This window comes from Pneumocystis murina, assembly GCF_000349005.2.
Source record: "Pneumocystis murina B123 chromosome Unknown supercont1.8, whole genome shotgun sequence".
Lineage (NCBI taxonomy): Eukaryota > Fungi > Ascomycota > Pneumocystomycetes > Pneumocystales > Pneumocystaceae > Pneumocystis > Pneumocystis murina.
In genome coordinates this window covers 20,276-41,732 of record NW_017802366.1, presented here as the reverse complement: position 1 = coordinate 41,732, position 21,457 = coordinate 20,276, and the positions used below count along the sequence as shown (strand labels likewise).

Here is a 21,457-nt window from a genome sequence, read left to right as displayed (position 1 = left end):
TATATATCATTTCTATCTTGTCGAAGTACTCGGGTAGACTCTGTCGAGCGAGCACCGCACTCTCTAGCGAATGAAGTGCTGATAGCTATTAAGCTTTAAAGGAATCTATATTTGTCCTATAACAGTGATTGTGAGATTTGCAGTGGAAGGGTATGTCGTGTTTATTGTTTAGTTATGTGTTAATAAATAAGATATGAGTGAAAAATGGGGTGAAGAGCGTGGAGCACAAATCTTGTTAAATAGCTATATTTATGATTATATGTTAAAAAATGCATGGAGTACAGCTGCACGAGCTTTTATGGAAGTTGCAGAAGTACCTTTATCGAGTGAAAATCGTTCAGGAAATAAAGAAGAACGTATTCAATTGGATATGATGGATGGACTTAGAGGAAATGATAAAGAAGGGTGTTTAGGAGGAGGAGATTCAAAGGGAGACAATTTTGCGCTTTCCTCGGTAAAACAAGAGCCGGCACATTCAGGGGAATCGGAAACAGGAGGAGCATATTCTGGATTACTTCAGCCGGCAGTAATTCCAGTAGATACTCCAGGAGGATTTTTGTTAGAATGGTGGACAGTTTTTTGGGATATCTTTAATGCGAAGTCCGGAAAAGGAGGTTCTGATGCAGCGACGGCTTATTTTGCACATGCACAGGTAAGCTATCGTTGCGCAGAAATAATATGGAAGGTTAACTATTGATCTTTTATAGAAAATGAAGCATGAACAGCAGCGAGCTATTGCATCTATGGGACAGCCACATATTGTTATGATTAATCCTCAGTCAAATTCTACAACTTTTAATCCAGCTTTTATGCGTACATTTGATATACCAAACGGAATGGTAAATATATCAGGCCAATCTGATACAGCAACTCAGGCTGTGGATACCCAAATAATAGGAACAATTCCATTAAATGAGAAAGTATTATGCTTTTTTATATAAGCACTTGTATAAATATTTCTTCTTTAGACACGACAAATATTGATGCGGCAAGCAATGAATAATAATATTAGACGGTTTTCGCCGTATGTCTTGTTGTTGTTGTTCAATTCTATCTAATTTTCTTTGTAACAGAAGTGCAGCGCAAATTCAACAATTAAAAAATCAGCAATTTTTACAAAATCAGCAACAATCATCTACATCACAAGCACAAAGAAACCAGGTTTGCTTCAGAGAAGGCGTTTAAGTATGGATATATATGATTGACTTGTGTTTAGCGTGATCTTGAAACAGACGTAAATGGACAAACCCAGTCTTCCCGATCACCCGCTCTTTCAAATCAAGTTCTTTCTCCCTCAAAGAGGCAAAAATTGTCTCCGGATGGATCATATACTTCTGTTCAGGGTTTGTACATGGCTTTTTTCATATTTTTATGTTGATATTTTATAAAGGAACGATACAAGCACGTCCACAAATGATACAAAATAATCTTGTAGCAGCATCAACAACTCTTCAGACTCAACAAGCAAAACAAATGTTATTGAATTCTGGAATTAATCCGGTCGGTCTTACACAACAGGTTATATATGTCTTTTTTTTTTTATTTTTTTTGACTTTTTGCAGCAATTTACTGCATTTCAATCTCAAACGCCCTCTATACAACAGAGACAATTACAAGAATATACACAGGGCTTTGCAAATCAACAACAAAGAGTTATAAATATTGCTAAAGGGCAAGTTTCAAATCAATGTGTTCCTTCATCAATAATAACGGGTGATGGAAATGAAATCGGGCCTAATGATTTTTACGGAAATATATTATCATCTCAGCAGAACTGTCCGACAAATCCTAATAATCACGTCCTTGAGGATTATCAAATGCAGCTTATGTTTCTTGAGCAGCAAAATAAAAAACGCCTTATGATGACTCATCAAGATCAAGAACGACTCCAGTCACAAGATTCATCCGCTTTTCAGATTTTATCTCCACAAGGAGTTAGAAATGCTCTTTCTCCAAAAAATAATCATAACGATGCTAAACGTGGCATTTCAAAAGTGGCACATCAAAATTCCCCTAATTCACCTACCGATGTTTCACTTTCTCAACAAAATAATACTTCTAGAAATACTTCGCCTAGTGTTGCAGGATATAATGGCCAAATTCAGTCTGATACTCATTCGCAAATTATGTTTTTCAATCAAGCAAAAACTATGGGAGATATGCAAAGCGATGGAATGATGATTAGTCATAATGGACATATTATTAGATCTCAAATGACTGATCAGCCCATTTATACGAATAATCCACAAATGCAGATAGCTATGATAAATGGTAGACCAGAACATTTAATAAATTCAAGAGTAGTACGAACAAATCAACCCAGTGCAATATGGCAGCAACAGCAAATAATGCAGCATTTAGTTAATGTAGGTTGTGAAATATTATTGTATATTGATATTTATGAATATAGCAAAATCAAAATCGTAATATTCAAATGCAAAATATAAATCATACACAAGGGCATTTAAACCAACATTCACCGCAAAATCAAATATCGCAACAATCTCAGCAGCAATCTCAGCAATCATCACAATCACACCAGCAACAATCACAACAGCAGCCGCAGCATCCGCAGCAACAACAAATACAAACATCACAAAATATACTGCAATCTACATCTGCTAACCAAACATCACAAGGACATATTCAATCATCTCCCATTGTACAGAATAGTGTATCACCAACCCCACAAATAAATAAATTAAATTTGATAAGAGAAAAAAAGGGAAAAGATGCTAGAAAAGTTAGTAATATTTTTTTTTAATTACTTTCTAATTTTTAATTTGAAGTCTAAGAAAACGCTTTCAGGTGCACCTGTTACACCAATATCCGAATCTTCTTCTAGTACACCAATTACTTCACATAATGGAGGGAACTTTCTTCAGACAAACTCTTCTGCTTCTCAGGAAAATTCATTATTACAAACTCCTGGTTCTATTGTGCCTTCTTCGGATCAAGCACAGGCACAAGCTGATCCTCCATCCTCATCTTCATTTGCAAATATTGATAATGGAGATGTATATTTTTATAAATTTATTTTTTCATGACTAATATTTTTATAGCCTAGTTCATTCTTGAACGATTTCAATGCTGGAAATGATTTAGATCTAGGGATAATGAATGACTTTGATTTCGATAGTTTTCTAGAAGATATTAGAAGATATTAAAATTGAATGTCATCGACTAATTTTGGAATATTTTGTTTGAACTTGGGAACAATATTGAACTAATAATGGATAAGTTATATGTTTGAGGTGATATTTGTACGAAATCTATCAACTTTTTGTTATTTCTCATCTATTTTATCTCTGTTTTTAATCCTTTCATTATATTTCTGTGATTCATATACTTATTCCTAGGTATCTTACAATTTAGAAGAATTCCTTAAGATATGAGTATTTTATAGCTATAAAATTGCTTATATTTTAGATTATATGCTTTGTATTTAAGAAACCATGATATTAATTAAATATTTTAAAATATCATTGTTTTAGCTATATATATAGTTTATATTTTCCATACGTTTTTATATTATATCACATGAAGACTTTCTAATATTATGAATTTGTATATTTTTTTTTTTAAATAAAATTTATGATTCATTTTCAATGATTGACAATACTTGATAACATTTTCCTTGCATGAATTCAAGATTTTCACCTGCATACGATACAAGTGGGCTAATTTCAATGCCATAAAAAGGATTGCCTATTAAAATACCATGAGCCTGTTCAACCCATCTTCTTCCTTGTGAAAGAATATCCCTTCTAGAAGTATTAGCATTATCTTCTTCAATTTCCAGTGAATTTTTAAGAGGAGAGAACTCATCAAAACGTGCAACTTCTAAGCAACCGAACTTATTCAATGAAACTTCTGAAAATACATCAAAAATAAATTTTTCTAATTTAATAGCATTAGAAGTTTCAGGAACAATCGTTTTTTTAGATTGAATATCATAAAAAGGTACTTTCTTTTTTGATATATGATAAGGTAATTTAGATTCATATGCTGATATTTTGAAAAGAAATCGTATATTAAAATAATGATTAGCAATATTTGCTAAACGAAATTTTAAGAGATTTGAGGATTCATCTAAAGCCTCGGAAATTTTAGTATCAATTTCATTATATTCGATAATAGAAGGCTTCCCATTTTTCAAAACAACAAGTCCAACTTTTTCGGAAGCTTTATGTTTCCGAACTACTTTAGTAGAAACATCGAGGTCCCGCTCAATTGAAAACCCAATAAATATAGGATCAGCTACTCGAACAAGACAGTTATCCACACAAAAACAATGTATATGTTGAATTTTACGAACCATTAAATCATCTAAAATATTTGAATTAAGAAGCGCCTTATATATTCCTCCATTTCCATTAGGCGAAACAGCAATTTTAGACTTAGTCTCAAGAAGAAATTTTCCTGTATAAGAAAAACATGGAATGTCTTCTTGATTAAAAAAAATGATATTTTTCTCAAGACCAAAAAAGTTATACTTAAAAAAAAATTCTTCTGTAGCAGAACGATTTGAATTGCTTGTCATAATATACCATGGAATACTCACAGGCATTGAACTATTGTATTTTATTTGAGCAAGTGTCATAAGACGCCGAATACGTTCTGCTTGCAACTGAAAAAGTGATTTATGAGATGGAAGCCCAATATCAAAACATCCTTTAGGTCCATCTGTTCCAAGTCTCGTTGCTTGACCACCTGCAAGTAAAATAACAGCAACTCGATTATGAAAAATATTTTCAAGTCCAATAGACATCCATCTAGAGAGTTCTTCTTGACTCGCATCAATTGTAGATCCTAACATATCCAGAGATATTGGTTTAATTTCTCCTTTAACTTTCTGATCTTCTTCTTGAATTGTTTTAAATAAAATTTTATTAAAAGTATCTGGACAAATAGTTTTTATCTGTTTAAGAAATTCTTCTCGTTCTTTTTTACAAAATGTTTCATAAAACTCCCATACATGTTCTTGACCATATTTCTGATATATTTTATAAAATATTTCTACCTCTTTTTCCATTAATTCCATATAATTTGACAATTTCCAATTTTGATAAATTAATTTTTAAATATTCGATTTTTATTCAATTTTCCTCTTATATTAGGATAGAAAATCTTCTTTTTCATATATCAAAATAGCTTTTGTACTTATATTTTCTATTTAAAAGTAATAAATCTTAATTTTTTTTTTCATTTGTAATTTTCATTTCTATACAATATATAAATATAAAATACCATTTTTTGCCATTTTATTCAATAAATTGACTAATTTTGTGTTTTTAATATATAACTTTTAATATATAAAATTCTCTTATAGGTGATTAAGATTACCTAACCCTTCATTCTATTATAAAAGGTTAGGTATAGGTAATTATTACGGGTTAGGGTTCGGATTATGTTTTCCCAATTTTTAGGGACACATTAGGGTAGATTCCGTGACATTCGTTTCTTGAGGTCCTCCTTTTTTCTGAGACCTATTTATATTCTAAGCAAAGAAGTTTAGAAAAGTAAGAAATTGAGTGATAAAAGATACGAAAAAGATAGTAATTTATTGTAAGACTTAGGAAAAAGAATTAAGCAATATTTAGGTAAGTAAAAGAGGGCTAAAATAGGATTAATAATAGAGATAGAAAGTATTGTTAAAAGATATATAGAAACGTGAAATTAATATATATAAGAGAAAGGTATGTTGGGAGATTAAAAGTGTTTATTATTTGGAGGTGGAGACAATCGGGGAAAGTTATTTAAAGGTTTTTTTATGATGAATTATGAATAGAATTAGATTTTAAAGATTTGAAATTTAAGATTTTTTGAAAAAAGATGATTTTTTTTGAAAGAAAAGAGGTTGACAGTATTTTAGTTATAGAGAATTTAGACGTAATGACGACTCGTGAGGATTCCGTATATCTTGCAAAACTTGCCGAACAGGCGGAACGATATGAAGGTTATAATTTTTTATTTTAAAATATATATATTTAGTAATAATATAGAAATGGTCGAAAGCATGAAGAGAGTAGCGTCATCTGACCAAGAACTTACAGTTGAAGAAAGAAATCTTCTTTCTGTGGCGTACAAAAATGTTATTGGTGCGCGTCGTGCTTCTTGGCGTATTGTATCATCTATTGAGCAAAAAGAAGAAAATAAAGGAAATTTTTCTCAAGCTGGGTTGATTAAGGATTATCGCTCTAAAATTGAGTCCGAGTTAACTAGCATTTGTAATGATATCTTAGCCGTTCTGGATACTCACTTGATCGCCTCTGCAAATACAGGAGAAAGTAAAGTATTTTATTACAAAATGTATGTATTTTTATGTTATTTGATGAGATATGTACTGGTTAAATAGGAAGGGTGATTATTATCGTTATTTGGCTGAATTTGCAGTAGGAGATAAGCGCAAAACTCCTTCTGATGCTTCTTTGGCTGCATATAAGGAAGCTTCAGATATTGCGGGTACGGATCTTCCTCCAACGCATCCTATTCGTCTTGGGTTGGCTCTTAATTTCTCTGTTTTTTACTATGAGATATTAAATTCACCCGATTGTGCTTGTCATTTGGCTAAACAAGCATTCGACGATGCTATTGCCGAATTAGATACATTATCTGAGGAGTCTTATAAAGATTCCACATTGATTATGGTAATTTTTTTTATTATATATAATAATTCTGATGTTTTAGCAACTTTTAAGAGATAATCTTACGTTGTGGACATCTGACATGCAGGACTCAAATGAAAAAAATGACTCTAAAGAAGCTGTTTCGGAAATTCCTGATCCAGGAAAGCCCTCTGAAACAGAAGCTTCAAAAACAGATGACGTTTGAGTTCGTTACATGTTTTTAAGTATAAAATATAAAAATATAGAATTAACTATTTAACAATTATTGATTAAAATTGTATTTATGTATACAAGAGTGTATCGTTTTCGGATTTTTTAAACATTTTTTACTTTTATTCTTAGTTATTAAACATCCATCTTTTATATTCTACCCTTGCGATATTTTTAAAAATCGATGCACGTGCTTAAATTTCCGTGGATTATTTTATTTGAAATTTAAAAATTCTCTGATTCTTGTATTATTAAATAATTCACCTATTTAAATTCTATTATGGGCTTTTTTAAATTGATTCGTGCTGGTAGATTAAAATATAAAAGATTACAGCTATCACATATAGCTTATATTAGTAATCTGAGTAAATTCAACCCTTAATTCTTCTGTATTGCTTAAATTTTTGGAAATAGCAGACGCTGTAGGTGGATCAACTCCCTCTCAGGTTGCAGATGTACTTAAAAAACGTGAAAAGGTTGCAGAAGAAGAAGTAAGGGTTAATTTTATTGATAAAAATGCTTATTATTGTTTTTAGTATATTAAAAAACGAGAAATTGACAAAATAAAGAGTAGGAAAGGGAGTACAGATGAGAAAGATAAAGAGAATCCTTCTCATTAGGGAAAAGGACTTATATTAAACCACTTTGATGTCTTTTTCTTTATAAAATATATTCTTTTATTAATATATAACATGCTTCTTATTAGATCTATTATTTAAATTGTCTATTTTTTTGTAAATAAGAAATACTAATTATTATCTTTAATTGTTATATTAATATACATTATATTTTCAAAGTATTGTTTCTGCAAGTTAAATATATTAAATAAGGGTTCAAATAACTATTTCTTTTATATTTTTCTCATTTTCTAAATCTGTATTAATTTTAATTTTGCAATCGGGTCATAAGTTTAAAATTTATTTTTTCAAAATTTTAACATTTGGCTTATGAAATAAAGAAATAATATCTAAGTTTTTCTAAATGAATATTTATGATGAGATTGAGATTGAAGATTTTACATTTGATAAGGAACTTGAACTATATCATTATCCATGCCCGTGTGGCGACCGTTTTGAAATATCACTTGTAATTATTGAAAGCTAAATTTTTATTTGTTTTTAATATATTTTAGGATGATTTGAAGGAAGGTGAAAATATTGCATATTGTCCAAGTTGTTCTTTAATGATACGTGTGATTTATGATCAGGTTTTTAATAACAATAAATATATTTTGACTAATGTCAAACTAATATCGGCATAGAATAGGTTTACGCAGGATGACGAGGAATTAAGTGTACAATCTAAACTTATTGTTGTTTGAATATTAATGAAACTTCATATATCAAAATAATATAAGCTAATTTTTTATTTTTAACATATGTAAATAAAATTAGGCGAAAAATACATCATAAAAAGTTTTTGAAAAAGATAATAATGCCATGATAATTCAAGTATTCTAAGAACTTGAGCATTTATTTTTTTTAAAAAAACTCGTACATAGATTGAAGTGAATTACGTGACTTTCTATTGAGATTTTTTTTGATTGTATAAATATATTTTCTAAGAATTAAGTTGAAATTATTATTTATTCAAAAAGTGTTATTTTTTCTATAAAACTATTCTCTCATAAAAATCAATCGTTATCTTAGTATTAACTTAAAAATATAATTAAGTTTATTTTTTTTAAAAAATAAGCTAAGAAACATGAAATATGATTATTTCAACCATTCGTCTTTTAAAATTCCAAGGGTCTTTATTTTCATTTTGTTCATTGTATCAAAAATCTAAAAATCCTATATTTTTTTGTTTAAATTCATCAAGAAAAATGCAAAGATTAAGAGTTTTAAGATCCTCTTGGATGCCTTATTCAACATGCAAAACAGAAGGAATGTCTGTCAAAGAACATTATAATAAGTCTAAATCATTTCTGGAAAGATTAAGACATTTAATGAGACAATATGGTAAACTAAAGCTATCATTTATTATAAAAAGATTAATATATGTAATTAGGCATTGTGGGTGCATATGTTTATTTTAGCATCTGTCTAATTGATTTCGGTATTTCATTGGCTCTTGTAAAGTCATTGGGTACTACAACGATCGGATTTTATGAAAAAAAAATTATTTCAAAAATAGAAAATTTTATAGATTGGCGGCCCAAAAGTAGTCAATCTCCTTTATCTGGGAATAGTGAAAGTAGAAAGAATGAAGAGGCAAGTATTTGGACAGAAATAGCTATTGCATATGGTATTCATAAACTATTAATTTTTGTTCGAGTCCCTTTAGCAGCAGCATTAACCCCGCCGTTAGTTAGGTTATTAATTCGACAAGGATGGCTGATTAGCAAACACTAATAAAATTGACATTTTATTATTGGCTATAATTTTTTGTATATGTAAAAATAATAAAATATAAAAATAATATTTCCATTAAATCTATAGGTATCTTTCCTAAGAATACATTTTAAGCGGCTTATTTCTAATTATATCCTATAATAAATGCTTATTTTGTTAAAGTTTCTGATTTGCCTTGTTTTCCATTCTCCCAATTTGAAATCTTTAAATTAACTATTTCCCGTTTTTCTGCTTCAACACGTTTATTTTTATTAAGACATTTCCTCACTATATTTGCACAAATAGAGGAATATCGATTGTATCTATAAAGATTTTAACTGATATTTAGAATAAGAAAATATTTAAGCTTACGTAAAAATATTTTTCCTAAAAAATAAATTAAGATTTTAAAATTAATGAAAAAATACACACCACCAAAACTCCATTAAGGCACTATTTAAAAGATATTTTTAAATGATTTCGATTTATTTTTTTATTATATCTTCCGTTTTTACCCAAAAGTATCTTTAATTTATACCGAAAAAATGCATTAAAAAATAAAAAATATAATTATTAACCAAATAATTTTAAGTAAAAAAACATATCTATATCTGGAAATATTTCTATCTAAATATTCAAATGTGACTATTAAATTATAATTGCAACTTATGTTTAAAATGATATGAACAAAGTGTTTATTATTTTCTAAACGTTTTATCTGACTTTTTCTTCTCTTTTTCCATAATTTGTTTTTGAAACATTATTATTGTACTTTTAATGCTTAAGCCTATTAATCCTTTCTTGAAAATCATCATGCTGATTATTTCCTGAACCATTTATCATTTGCGGAATCTTTTGTCGTCCTTTATGTATTGTATTCGTAATCGAAGGAATATTATTGAGATCTTGCTGAAGATCAATTCCTATTTCATCTAATACTTGATTTATAATATCATTATTTTCCATATCATCGTCTTCCATAATATCATCAATTGCATCATCCATCATTTCTTCTCGTTGATCCATTATATCATTTTCTTGTTGAAAATTTTGAGTTATTTTCATTAATGTTGGTACATGAATTTTTCGATTCATTGAATTTAAAAGCTAATATATTATAAATATTCATTGAAAAAACACTGAAATATTTTACTCTTGCTGCATTCTTTAAACTTTGTGTCATTTGTTCATGAGTTTGTACTGTCTAATATATTTTGATAATAATTTATCAAAACCAATTAAAATTAACATACTTGTATCCTTAATGAAATCGCTTGAAGTTGCGTTTTGATCTGTAAAAACTTTCCAATCTGTTTTCTTGTTCGTACAAGATCTTTTGCTTTAATCTTCGTCACCTCCATTTCTCCTGCTTGTGCACTTTTTCGAATCTCTCCAATTAGTCGCTTTTCTTGAGCTTCCAGTTTTATTTCCTCTCTTTGAATCTCCCGTTGTGCTTTTTCTAAAGCTCGTCTATGTTTCCTATATTCATTAGATTGATTATTATTGTTTCATTAATAAACCTCAACTGTTCTTGAGGAGTTATGTATCCTCCAAACACCCATCCAAGAATATTCATCTACTAAAAGACTTATAATAACTATTTCCAAACTTATATTTTCTATAATATATTCTTTAATACTTATGGTTTTTTTCTAATATAATTTTAAGTCGTCCATTATGTAAGAATATTATTATATTTAGGCCAACGGAACTTCACGAAACCTAAGCACATTTTGAAAACAAGGGAAAACTATTATTTTATTATTAGTACGAAGAGGTTTCAGTGTTATATCTGATAAATATCAGTAATAAATAAAGATAGGGCAGGAATTGAGTGGCTGGTTCGAAAAAAGTTGTGAAAATAATGGATTTACAGAAGTAATTAATATAAAAAAATAATAAACTCAGTAGAATAAAAAGGATGAAATCACTAGAGAATCTCGTATTTGCATTGCATGATTTTGAGGCAGTTAGCCCAGAGGATTTACCATTAAAACGTGGGGAACAGATTTTTGTTTTAAAAAAGGACGAGGGATTTAATGATGGGTGGTGGGAGGTATGTAGATCTTAAATATTGTTTTTAAGGATAATTAAATGAATTTATTTGGTTCTCGTTTATGAGAAGGCTATATATGAATGCCATTTTAATATTTTCATTGAGAAAGTATTGAATGAATTGTTTTTAACATTATAATAGGGTCAGAATATGGAAGGCCGAAAGGGCTTATTCCCAGTTATATACACTATGTCATATTCTGAATTAGTTAAAGTGCTTTTATTTGATCCTCTTTCTCCAAAAACTCCAGTAGAAACAACGAAAGAGGTCGACTTAATGAAAACTACTATTTCTAATATTGATGATTTACTATCATATATTGACCGTAGTGGTTTTAAAAACATGAGTCTTGAAGATTCTAGTGTAGATGTTTTGAGTTGGACTCCACAAGAGGTAGCATCTTGGATTGAATCGAAAGGATTTGGATCTGTTGCAGACAAATTTATTGGTATCTCCTATATTGGTTATTTTTATCACTAAAATGTTTTATAGAGCATGAAATAACAGGGGATATTCTGATTCAAATGGATTATTCGCATTTAAAAGAGTTAGATATCCTTAGTTTTGGAAAAAGATTTGAAATTGAACGTGAAATTAAATTACTTCGAGATTCATTGTCTATTACTACGGAAAAGCAAATAAATGAGAGGATTGTACTGACCTATCTTTAATTTTTATAGTCTTATTGTAAAATAGCTAAAAGATGATACACGATCTTCTCAATCTATGATTACTGCTAGAAATTTTCAGTCTGAAAAATCAGACTATGCACAATCTATGCATAGTGTATGATTTATCTATAGAATAATTTTTTAGGGTTTTTATTTCTAATTATTTATAGATTAATTCAGCGTCAGTTAAACGAAGATCATATGAAAATAGTTTTTTGCATATGAATAATGTATCTATTGATCACTCTTATAGAAGTTCTCGTAATGGAATACCATTAGACGGAATTGGTGGTGCTGTTTCTAAACATTCCTTAGACCAGTCAGCTTCTATATACGATCATAAAATTGAAATGCCTAATGCTTCTGAATGTTCGGAATCGTTAAAATTACATTCTAGAGATACTGAAGTTACTGTTAATAATAAGAGTTCATGGAAAGTTACTAACAAATTGATTCGTGCGTACAAAAGAAAATCTAAACCTTACGTTATGGTTGGTCGTTTACAAAAAATTGACAAAGGATTTGATTATAAAAAAGCAGCACGACTTTCCAAACATGTGAATCAAGATGTTCTAAAAGCATGTCCATATGGAAATTATAGGCAAATGGATACTATAACTATGTTGAAAGAAATACAATCTTATAACACTGCTTCTAGCAAAACTTTTAAAGTAGAAAAAGACGCTTTAAAAGTACCTTTAAAAAAGCCAAGCAAAGTATCAATAGCTAAAAAATCTTTATTAAAAAGAGATCAAAAAGTGCCAACCGCTATAAAAGAAGGTATTAGACATATTTCAGTACATGATGCTATAAAAGAAGCAGATCATTATGGCTGGATGCGCAAAAAAACAGAAAGATATGGGCAGTGGAAACTTCGGTTTTTTTGTTTGACTGGAACAAGACTCTCTTATTTTTATAGTGAAGATGTTAATAAAAGCATTTTAGCTATTATTATTAATATGATTAGGATGTTGGAGAAAAGGGATTAATCGATATTAATTCTTATCGAGTGGTTTCAGTGAATAGTCGGTTTTTCTATGGAGAAAGGAAGTTTTGTTTTAAAATTATTCCTCCTGTTCCTGGTACAGCCAAAGGTATTAACTTTACGTCGCCTAAAGTTCATTATTTTGCGACGGATACTTTAGAAGAAATGAAAGAATGGGTTAGAGCACTTATAAAAATTACAATCGGAAGAGACAATTCGGGTATATATTAATTTTTTCATAGTTTTTTTTTTTAATTTAATTTAGTACCTGTCTTATCATCTTGTAAAGTTCCGACGATTTCTCTCAAGGCTGCTAAAGAAAAAATAAGTGCTAATATTTTGATGAATGATAAATCTGAGCCAGAGTCTTTAAGTGAGAATCATTCTAAAAGAACCTCTTATCAAGAGCATGCTATATCTTCTGGATTAACTAAATCCTATCATGCCGAAAACGCTCTGGAAGACCCAAATCCCACTGAGAATAGTAGTTTTATAAGTGATATAAAATCTGCATGGGAAAATGTTGAAATTCTTGCTAATAGTACTCAAGAATGATTTATAAGAATCCTTTTGATATTTTATAATCAATGTTATTAACTACAACATATAAATGTATTATTAGATTTACTATCATTCAATTTTACATAAATGTATTGGCTTATTAGTATTATTTTTTTTGTTTAATTTTTGTTATATAGGAAATATTAGCTATAAATAATTTTCTTTTAATTTAGATTATTTTTTAAGCATGTTGACGATCAGGAGCGGTTTACCAAAAACTTTAAAATTAACTATAGACTATGAAGATCACTATCAATGTGAAAGCTTCAAATGATAAGAAATATGCAATTGAAGTAGATACAGATGCAACTATTGAAGAATTTAAGCAGTTAATTTCTAGTAAAACGGATATCACACCTGAGAGACAACGATTGATTTATAGTGGAAGAGTCTTAAAAGATGAAGAAAAAATTGAAACATATAAGGTAAGCTTAAAAGAACACTTTGGAATATGTTAGAGTTGGTTTTGAAGACAGTTATTGATAACAGAGATTTAGATATCAGATGGGCATACAGTTCATCTTGTTCGAGGAGCGGGACCGCTTCAAAGTGAGAGAGACGTAGCATCATCGGCAATGCCGGCATCTCAACAGATTCCAAGAACTATATTAGCAGGAACGGGTATAAATAATCCATTTTCAGCACTTATCAGTGCGCATTATGCTGGACAGATTCATCTTCCGCCAGTGTCAACGTTTGGTCCCGATGGAGGAATGACGAGCTTTCCTCCGACTCCAGAGCAGTTTTCGCAGCTGATGGGTCAGCAAGGAATGCAAGAGGTTATACGGGAAATGTTTTCTAATTCTCAGCTTATGGATTATATTATCAACAGCAATCCACAGCTTCGAAATGTTCCATCAGGAATACAAGAAATAATAAGAAGTGAGGAGTTTATTCGTATTATGTCAAACCCAGAGACTATACGACAGATTATGGAGATGCAAAGAGTGTTTGGTAATCTGGGGATGGGAGTAGGGAATTTATTTTTAACATCAAATGAGCCAAGAACGGAAACAGCATCAACATATCAACAGCACCTTCCTTCTGTAGATACACAAAATCGGACGGATTCTCTAGGGCCTCTTTTAAATCCTGCTGAGAATGAACCAACACAGCAAAATCCTGATCCTACTGCCCTTAATAATTCTTTTGCTACGATGGTATCGTTGTTGTCTAATTTGGGGGCTCATCAACAAAATACAGATACATCTGTGTTTGATCCTGTTGTATTCCAATCATTTCTTTCTGGTTTGATTCCTCAGCAGCCTCAGCATTTGTTACCGCCAGAAGAACGTTTTCAAGAACAGTTAAGACAACTAAATGAATTAGGCTTTACAAACTTTGATCGTAATATTCGAGCACTCGGACGAAGTGGTGGATCTGTACAAGGAGCTATTGAGGCAATGCTGGATGGTGATGTTTAATATATGTATTACTAAATTAGGCTTGATTTTCATATGTTATTATCTCTACTAAGTGCTTTTACTATTTCTTTTCTTTTTTTTTCGTTCTATGAACATATAATTGCCATGTTTTCAAGTGGCATACAATTAATATAACTTTTTTGTATCCTGGTTTTGTATTTTTGTAAATTTTCGGGTTTAAGAATAACTTGATTATGTTGTGTTATATAATTATTTCTTGTGTACAAATTTCAAATCGTATAATATTTTTTCCTGGAAGCACAACTAATCCTATTGATCGTTTTTTTTCTATAAAGATTCTTGGTTACATATTCACATAGAATAGTACCAATCAATTACCTTTGTTAAATTCTTGTGTATTGGAAAGAATCATTGTTCCATCTTTATCTAGAACACATTTCAACTATGATAAATGTTTTTTAAATATACTTTACCTACGCAGACGAATTTCCCTATGAATATTCGAGAATCTGAAAGAGTAACACGAACAATCTTTAAAAGCCATGTTTCTAATATTTTTTTGCCTTTCATAAAAAAAATTTTAAAAAAGGTTATTTTATAAAAAAATTAAAAAGATTTTAAAAATAATTATGGCATAAAAAACACTATAAATAGTAGTTTATTCTGATAAAGAGGAAAAACGAATAGCGACCTATAAACCTTAGAGTTTTTTATTCAATATATGTTTTTTAGGTTATTATATATTTGTAGTATTCAAAAATTAATATAATTTAAAAATATTGATTTGAATATAATTAAAATATCTTGTTGATAATTTATAAAAGGAAAAATAGTCATCTCTTTATTTTTTATAATATAATCTATCTCTTCATAGGGTAATGCAAGTGTCTATTAATAAATTTAAAGAAACTTGCGACCATAGTGAAGATATTTGTCCTTTTAATAAGGATTTTTCTTGGCATGCTTTTTGACTCCAAAAAAACACGCTTTAGGTCTTTAGAATATCTGAAAGACCATGTTCATTGGAGCTTCGAAAGTGCCTAGTATTTTATCTTTATAAAAAAATTATAGTATGGGAACATTATAATTCTGTAAAGAATGTATCTTGATGATTTATACGTTAGTAAAGCATCTGATATGTACTTAAAAGTCCAATAATATTTACAGTATTTGCAAAAATATAAAAAATATTGAAGTTTATGTAAAATTAAGGGAAAGAATTTTTTATATTTATAGCGTTTTTTTTTTAAATTTAAATGTTGAACTTTAAAATTTAATTAAAAAGCTATTTAAGTTTTAATGACTTTAGATGGAGATAATGCTTCTGAAGAGGTAAAATAACATTTGTATATTATAAGATGATTAATCAAAGTATAGAAACTTTCTTATGAAGAAATCTGGGATGATTCTATGTTAATTGCTGCATGGGATGCAGCGGTTCATGAATATAAGGTTTTTTAAGATAATGATGCTGAAAGTAAATATTAAGTTGTATATAGACATATCATTCTAATGTGTAAGAACGATATTTTAATATAAGAAAATTGATCATTTTATAAAGAAATCAAGATGATAATAAAAATTTGGAAGCACAGGTGAATCATGAAAAAATTATTTTCAATTTTTTTATATAAATAGTCTTTATGCGTTTTAGATTCAGATTTTCAAAATAATTGTATTAATAATGAATCTCGTAATTCAATAATCTTGAAATATTTTATTTTTAAATATTATAGCCAAAGAAAGTATAAATGAAATTGATTCAGATGAAATATTTAAGATTTGTCAAAACAATGATTCAGAAAAAGACTCGGAAAAAATAAAAGATACATTTATAAAATCGACTTCTATTACACCGCCTCTTCAAATTTTTAATAGTATGTTTATAATCTTTATTATTATATTATTTAATGAAATTTAGATGATCATATTTTAAAAAATCTTTTAATGAGCTGGTATTATGCTGGTTGTAAGTATTCTAGCTAATCCCCCATTATTATTTTATATAGAGAATAGATTATACAGGATATTATGCAGGCCAAAACTCTATAAAAAATGAAAAAGATCTATAATTATGATCCCAAAGCATAATGTATTCTTAATTTCAAAAATGTAGACATGATTTCATAGATCAATGTTAATATTAACGTATTTTATTAATGTATATATAGGTATATTATTAGATCTAGTAGATTTGGGATTCAAACAACTTTTGTATTAAAGCATTAAACTATACAGACATTTCTTCCTGTAAAGCTTTAATTTCTGCTTCGTCATTATCTTCTGTTTGAATAATTTCTTTATATTTTTCTGTATTATAGCCAGGTAATTGTGTAGGTGGCTTTTCCGCTCCAAGCATTTTTTCATCCAATTCTTCTTGTTGAATTCTTTCGAGTTCTTGATTCAATTCATTTTCATCGAATGTCTCTGACATTCCTATAGGTCGAGCAATTAATTCGCCTATTTCATTGTGATGATCTATTTGTTCTCTTATATTATCCATTATAGAATCAACTTTATCAGGTGTTCTATAATAAATATATAAATAAAAGATAAAAGGAACATTATAATAAACGTACATTCCCTTAGATATTTGTTTCATTGCAGCTGTGCTTTGCTTCATTGCTTTTGTTATTTCATAGTTTATATTCGCATTTTCAAGAGTAAATAGCGTTTGTTCAAGATTCATTCGTATTCCCATAAGTTTATTTATTTCGTTTTCAAGAAGTTTTTTTCTTTTAAGAGCTTGCATGGCGACTTTTTTAATATAAGCATAAAAATCTAATAAAACAAAATAATACCTAATTTATTAATATTTGCATTTTTTTTAGCTATAAATGAAATAATGAGTTGTGTAATAGAAATATTATATTTTTGAAAAATAGATTATACCTATATTATCTTGTTCAATTATTTGTTTTCTCCAATGATTTTCCTTTTTATCTAGAGTTTCTATCATTTCTTTCGTATTAAGAATTGCATTCTTTGGAAGATCACGTTTTAATGATGGTCTTCCTGTAAAATAATTCCACCATGACATTTTTTAAAGATATTTGATAGTTTAATGTTTGTAAAGTAAATGTTGATTATTTTATTTTTCCTTTTAAATATATATAATATTTTCAAATGGTTATTTAGAAAGAATATTCTTATTTAAATATTTTCTATGTTTTAATGATTATGTTTAGTATCCTAAAATGTATTTTCAGATCGATTTTAAATAATCTAAAATATGATTATTTTTAATTATATATAATGATAGAGCATATATTTATTTTTTTTTTTAAAAAAAAGCTATCTTTTCAATATCTTAATAGGATCTTGAATTTATTTAAATTATTTTATTAAAATACAATTTTCTTATCACTAAATTTTTTTTAAGAAAAATATTAGATTATTGAAAATAAATTAATATAAAAAAAAGATGTTTTAGGTAATAAAAAAGAAAAATTTATAGCTTTAAAGACATTTTTATGAGAAATATCTGGGAAACATACATTTAAAATAATTAAAATAAATAAGATGAAAAAAATATATTAATGAAAAATTAATATTTTGAAACGGTTTTCTGTTCAATTTATAATTATTTTTAAATTTTATTATAAATATTTTTAATAGAAAAAAAGGATATATAGTTTACCAAAAAGTCCGTTTTACTCAATACAAAAACATTAATATTGTAATTTTAAAAGAAATTATTCATTTTAAAAAATCGAATTATAAATATTCTAACTACGCTAAACCTATTTTTAAGATATTTTAGTATTTTATATAAAAAAAAAGTATAAAAAATATTAATATTTGTTCAAGACTAAAGACCGATATTATTTATTACTAACTTAATAGAAAATAATTAAATAGTTAAGTAGTTAAAATTAATTATATGGAAACATTTAAGATTAAAATCTAATTATATAATAGTATATAAAACTAAATGTTATCGATGAAAATTAACCTTTTAAGGTGTTTTCTCAATAATGTTTATAATTTATTGATTAAAAATGCTAATAAATTCTAATTGTAAATATTTTATCTTTTTACGATTTTAAAATAATCTTATTCGTATTTTTACTTATTTATATTTAAATTGTTAATTTTTTTTTTCTAAAAATATGCTGATTTAAAAGGATTTATAATAAAAAATACCTATTTTTAAAATGACACGTAAATTTTTTATACGAATGAATTTTCTATATTAACTAAATTATTTTAGGCGGAAATCAAAGAGAAAATGATAGAATTAGAGCTCAAAAAAAGCAAGAAACAGCAAAAAAAAAAAAAAAATGCAATACGAATTTTAGAAATGCCTTAGAACTGTGATTAATATATATATTAGATTAGTCTTTGTAACTTACTTTTATATTAGTCAAGCAGAAATTATGAGACAGAAACAAAAACTTTCTGATGAAAAAAAAGTAACGCAAAGTACAAATAATAGTAAAAAATGCTAACATATATTTCTATTTTACTATTTAGTAAATATGTTTTTCCATAAAAGATAATTTTTTTATAAGAAATATTTTTAAGGAAATAATTTGAACAATTTTACCTTTTTGTTTAATATTTTCAAAAGCATATATTATTCCTGGATATTTAAGACTTTTAAATATCAGGTTATATATATATTTATATTGTTTTTTTAATTTTATGTCTTTATACATTAAATCTTTATTACAAGTTATTTAATAATCGCTTTTCTAAATTTTAATTATTCTATCTTTTAGAAAAAAGTAGTTATTTACAGCTATTAATTATTATGTCTCTTCTTTTCGTATGTTTTGTCATTGTTGTTGTTGTTAATTTTATATCTTTTTTGGGTATAGATGTGATTTCATCTTTGGTATTTTTTATACAATAATGGCTTAAAACTAAGAAGAAAATAGATATTTACTATATATTCCAACTTTTCCCCATATGAATTATCGTCTATTATTAGAAGATATAGATTACTTCAACGCTCTGCGCTTCAAACAAAAAAAGAGCTTTCTAATACAAGTAGCGTAGACGAATTTGCTAAATGGGCAAAATTAAAAAGAAAATATGATAAAGAAATTTCAGAATTAGAAAAATCAAGCAATATTTAAGATATTTTTCAAATATAATTATTAATAACTTGTAGCAGCAGAAATGAATAATCAGAAATACTATTTTAATATCAGAATGCGTATAATAATTTGGTTATGTACAAACGGCCTGCAATATATTATTCAGTGGTATTATCGTAAAATACCAGTATTTTGGCTGGCAAAAGGCTGGTTTCCACATTATATTGAATGGATTTTATGTTTTCCAATGGCTCCTATTGGTATATTTAAAAAACAAAAAAGTTACATTATTAATCCTGAAAGGATCTGTTAGTGTAAGTATATGGTTTTTTGTCGCCAATCATGTTGTTTCAGAAACATTTTGTATTATAAAAAATTGTTTTTTTGAAAACCAAGTAAAGCGTAATATAAACTCTAAAATTCATTCAAGTATAATGTCAGAAAAAAAGGAATAATAGGAAAGATACTAAAAATGACGGTATTTTATATGGTTTAAAGCAATTTTATATAAAAATATAAGTTTTATCAGATTTTAATATTTTTTTATGTAAGTATTATTTATTTTTATTATATTGATAATTAATCCCCAACTTTTTTAATAATTTCATTTTCTTCTTAAGACGCTTGTTATTTCTTTTCTGCAATCTTATCCATTGCTCTTTAGTTTTTGCTTCTTCAAGACGTTTTATGGTTATCCTAGACCATGGTATTGGTTTAAATCGTCTATTTGCGCCAATAAATATAGATTTATGAAGCTTCTCTTTAGAAACAACAGAACATTTTAAAATATGTCCAAAAAGTAAATAATTATTCATTGTTTTTGCAACAATTCTAGCTACATCAGAAGATTCAAATTCTATGAATGCATAATGCTTTGATTTCCCTGTCTATTAAAATTAGAAATATGTTTCAGGAGTAAATATCATACTTTTCTATTACGAGATAGCTTAATACGAGTTACTGCGCCAAATTGCTCAAAATAGTTCTTCATTTCTAGTTCATAGAATCCATGTGGAATCCTTCCCAAATATATTACTTTAGATAGCTCCTAAGGATTATTATTTAATTATATATATATTCTAAATTTTCTTTACGTGAATATTTTGAAAACTTTTTTTTTGTATTATTTTATTTTTTAAAAATATAGCATCTTGAGATAAACTTTTTTTGTTATCGAAATCATCACTTTCAAATCTTTTCGATGAATAGGAATCAGTATTATTTAGCATATTACTATCACTATCTAACAATAATCCGTTTATATTAGACGTATGATTTATTTGGAAATTTTTTTTATAATTTTGATCTAATAAAGATTCATTTTCATCTACGTTTTTCGAATCTTTATCAAAAGAACGGTGTTTTTCGGATTTATATTCTGATTTTTTAATTATATTATTGAGTTTTCTTTTTTTTTTTAATTTTAATTCTATTTCATTTTTATTTAATAAGATTGTTTTTTGAATACTAGGTTCTCTTTTTGAAACTGAATCATAAAAGATAAGAATTATTTTAGTCATTTTTCAGTATTACCTTGAAGATTTTCTTGTATTTTTCGTTTTTTAGACATTTTGTGAGTTTT

The 21,457-nt window shown here is 27.6% G+C and overlaps 16 protein-coding genes across 16 annotated transcripts; 10 read left to right on the top strand and 6 right to left on the bottom strand.

Moving 5' to 3' along the window:
• Positions 1-193: 193 nt before the first annotated feature.
• PNEG_01664 (hypothetical protein) lies at positions 194-3,167 on the top strand (the record flags this gene model as incomplete). The annotated part of the gene is made up of 10 exons (XM_007875435.1): positions 194-652; positions 708-920; positions 969-1,024; positions 1,074-1,161; positions 1,217-1,343; positions 1,391-1,518; positions 1,563-2,366; positions 2,411-2,743; positions 2,790-3,017; positions 3,063-3,167. 10 exons carry the CDS (start codon positions 194-196, stop codon positions 3,165-3,167), a joined length of 2,541 nt encoding a protein of 846 aa, XP_007873626.1.
• Positions 3,168-3,501: 334 nt separating this feature from the next.
• PNEG_01663 (hypothetical protein) lies at positions 3,502-5,210 on the bottom strand. The gene has a single exon (XM_007875434.1). It carries the CDS (start codon positions 5,042-5,044, stop codon positions 3,593-3,595), a length of 1,452 nt encoding a protein of 483 aa, XP_007873625.1. The 5' UTR covers positions 5,045-5,210; the 3' UTR covers positions 3,502-3,592.
• A 300-nt stretch (positions 5,211-5,510) lies between these two features.
• PNEG_01662 (protein BMH1) lies at positions 5,511-6,933 on the top strand. Its single transcript, XM_007875432.1, has 6 exons — positions 5,511-5,603; positions 5,650-5,699; positions 5,876-5,959; positions 6,006-6,312; positions 6,359-6,650; positions 6,691-6,933. Exons 3-6 carry the CDS (start codon positions 5,896-5,898, stop codon positions 6,832-6,834), a joined length of 807 nt encoding a protein of 268 aa, XP_007873623.1. The 5' UTR covers positions 5,511-5,603; positions 5,650-5,699; positions 5,876-5,895; the 3' UTR covers positions 6,835-6,933.
• Positions 6,934-7,119: 186 nt separating this feature from the next.
• Positions 7,120-7,459, top strand: PNEG_01661 (hypothetical protein; the record flags this gene model as incomplete). Its single annotated transcript, XM_007875431.1, has 3 exons — positions 7,120-7,204; positions 7,254-7,330; positions 7,376-7,459. The coding sequence occupies 3 exons, from the start codon at positions 7,120-7,122 to the stop codon at positions 7,457-7,459; spliced, it is 246 nt and encodes an 81-aa protein (XP_007873622.1).
• Positions 7,460-7,820: 361 nt separating this feature from the next.
• Positions 7,821-8,160, top strand: PNEG_01660 (diphthamide biosynthesis protein 3; the record flags this gene model as incomplete). Its single annotated transcript, XM_007875430.1, has 3 exons — positions 7,821-7,925; positions 7,972-8,046; positions 8,101-8,160. 3 exons carry the CDS (start codon positions 7,821-7,823, stop codon positions 8,158-8,160), a joined length of 240 nt encoding a protein of 79 aa, XP_007873621.1.
• Positions 8,161-8,550: 390 nt separating this feature from the next.
• On the top strand, positions 8,551-9,193 carry PNEG_01659 (hypothetical protein; the record flags this gene model as incomplete). Its single annotated transcript, XM_007875429.1, has 2 exons — positions 8,551-8,800; positions 8,850-9,193. 2 exons carry the CDS (start codon positions 8,551-8,553, stop codon positions 9,191-9,193), a joined length of 594 nt encoding a protein of 197 aa, XP_007873620.1.
• Positions 9,194-9,341: 148 nt separating this feature from the next.
• On the bottom strand, positions 9,342-9,933 carry PNEG_04295 (hypothetical protein; the record flags this gene model as incomplete). The annotated part of the gene is given in 6 exon segments (XM_019757814.1): positions 9,342-9,395; positions 9,408-9,495; positions 9,545-9,559; positions 9,603-9,625; positions 9,688-9,697; positions 9,884-9,933. The coding sequence occupies 6 exon segments, from the start codon at positions 9,931-9,933 to the stop codon at positions 9,342-9,344; spliced, it is 240 nt and encodes a 79-aa protein (XP_019613365.1).
• A 13-nt stretch (positions 9,934-9,946) lies between these two features.
• PNEG_01658 (hypothetical protein) lies at positions 9,947-10,748 on the bottom strand (the record flags this gene model as incomplete). Its single annotated transcript, XM_007875428.1, has 4 exons — positions 9,947-10,279; positions 10,326-10,376; positions 10,426-10,651; positions 10,693-10,748. The coding sequence occupies 4 exons, from the start codon at positions 10,746-10,748 to the stop codon at positions 9,947-9,949; spliced, it is 666 nt and encodes a 221-aa protein (XP_007873619.1).
• A 324-nt stretch (positions 10,749-11,072) lies between these two features.
• PNEG_01657 (hypothetical protein) lies at positions 11,073-13,482 on the top strand. The gene is made up of 7 exons (XM_007875427.1): positions 11,073-11,228; positions 11,370-11,676; positions 11,721-11,881; positions 11,925-12,014; positions 12,070-12,825; positions 12,867-13,104; positions 13,150-13,482. Exons 1-7 carry the CDS (start codon positions 11,094-11,096, stop codon positions 13,437-13,439), a joined length of 1,977 nt encoding a protein of 658 aa, XP_007873618.1. The 5' UTR covers positions 11,073-11,093; the 3' UTR covers positions 13,440-13,482.
• Positions 13,483-13,666: 184 nt separating this feature from the next.
• PNEG_01656 (hypothetical protein) lies at positions 13,667-14,892 on the top strand. The gene is made up of 2 exons (XM_007875426.1): positions 13,667-13,870; positions 13,943-14,892. Exons 1-2 carry the CDS (start codon positions 13,685-13,687, stop codon positions 14,867-14,869), a joined length of 1,113 nt encoding a protein of 370 aa, XP_007873617.1. The 5' UTR covers positions 13,667-13,684; the 3' UTR covers positions 14,870-14,892.
• A 179-nt stretch (positions 14,893-15,071) lies between these two features.
• PNEG_01655 (hypothetical protein) lies at positions 15,072-15,400 on the bottom strand (the record flags this gene model as incomplete). Its single annotated transcript, XM_007875425.1, has 3 exons — positions 15,072-15,157; positions 15,209-15,256; positions 15,304-15,400. The coding sequence occupies 3 exons, from the start codon at positions 15,398-15,400 to the stop codon at positions 15,072-15,074; spliced, it is 231 nt and encodes a 76-aa protein (XP_007873616.1).
• Positions 15,401-16,129: 729 nt separating this feature from the next.
• PNEG_01654 (hypothetical protein) lies at positions 16,130-16,902 on the top strand (the record flags this gene model as incomplete). The annotated part of the gene is made up of 8 exons (XM_007875424.1): positions 16,130-16,162; positions 16,208-16,282; positions 16,330-16,346; positions 16,392-16,425; positions 16,469-16,523; positions 16,567-16,707; positions 16,752-16,799; positions 16,847-16,902. The coding sequence occupies 8 exons, from the start codon at positions 16,130-16,132 to the stop codon at positions 16,900-16,902; spliced, it is 459 nt and encodes a 152-aa protein (XP_007873615.1).
• Positions 16,903-17,000: 98 nt separating this feature from the next.
• PNEG_01653 (hypothetical protein) lies at positions 17,001-18,018 on the bottom strand. The gene is made up of 3 exons (XM_007875423.1): positions 17,632-18,018; positions 17,410-17,587; positions 17,001-17,358 (listed from the first exon to the last, which is right to left on the bottom strand). Exons 2-3 carry the CDS (start codon positions 17,580-17,582, stop codon positions 17,061-17,063), a joined length of 471 nt encoding a protein of 156 aa, XP_007873614.1. The 5' UTR covers positions 17,583-17,587; positions 17,632-18,018; the 3' UTR covers positions 17,001-17,060.
• A 950-nt stretch (positions 18,019-18,968) lies between these two features.
• Positions 18,969-19,281, top strand: PNEG_01652 (hypothetical protein; the record flags this gene model as incomplete). The annotated part of the gene is made up of 3 exons (XM_007875422.1): positions 18,969-18,994; positions 19,044-19,146; positions 19,197-19,281. Exons 1-3 carry the CDS (start codon positions 18,988-18,990, stop codon positions 19,279-19,281), a joined length of 195 nt encoding a protein of 64 aa, XP_007873613.1. The 5' UTR covers positions 18,969-18,987.
• A 251-nt stretch (positions 19,282-19,532) lies between these two features.
• Positions 19,533-20,928, top strand: PNEG_01651 (hypothetical protein). The gene is made up of 4 exons (XM_007875421.1): positions 19,533-19,670; positions 19,714-19,903; positions 19,950-20,135; positions 20,179-20,928. The coding sequence occupies exons 1-4, from the start codon at positions 19,587-19,589 to the stop codon at positions 20,328-20,330; spliced, it is 612 nt and encodes a 203-aa protein (XP_007873612.1). The 5' UTR covers positions 19,533-19,586; the 3' UTR covers positions 20,331-20,928.
• Positions 20,403-21,445, bottom strand: PNEG_01650 (hypothetical protein; the record flags this gene model as incomplete). Its single annotated transcript, XM_007875419.1, has 4 exons — positions 20,403-20,762; positions 20,804-20,923; positions 20,970-21,361; positions 21,409-21,445. 4 exons carry the CDS (start codon positions 21,443-21,445, stop codon positions 20,430-20,432), a joined length of 882 nt encoding a protein of 293 aa, XP_007873610.1. The 3' UTR covers positions 20,403-20,429.
• Between the last annotated feature and the right edge of the window lie 12 nt (positions 21,446-21,457).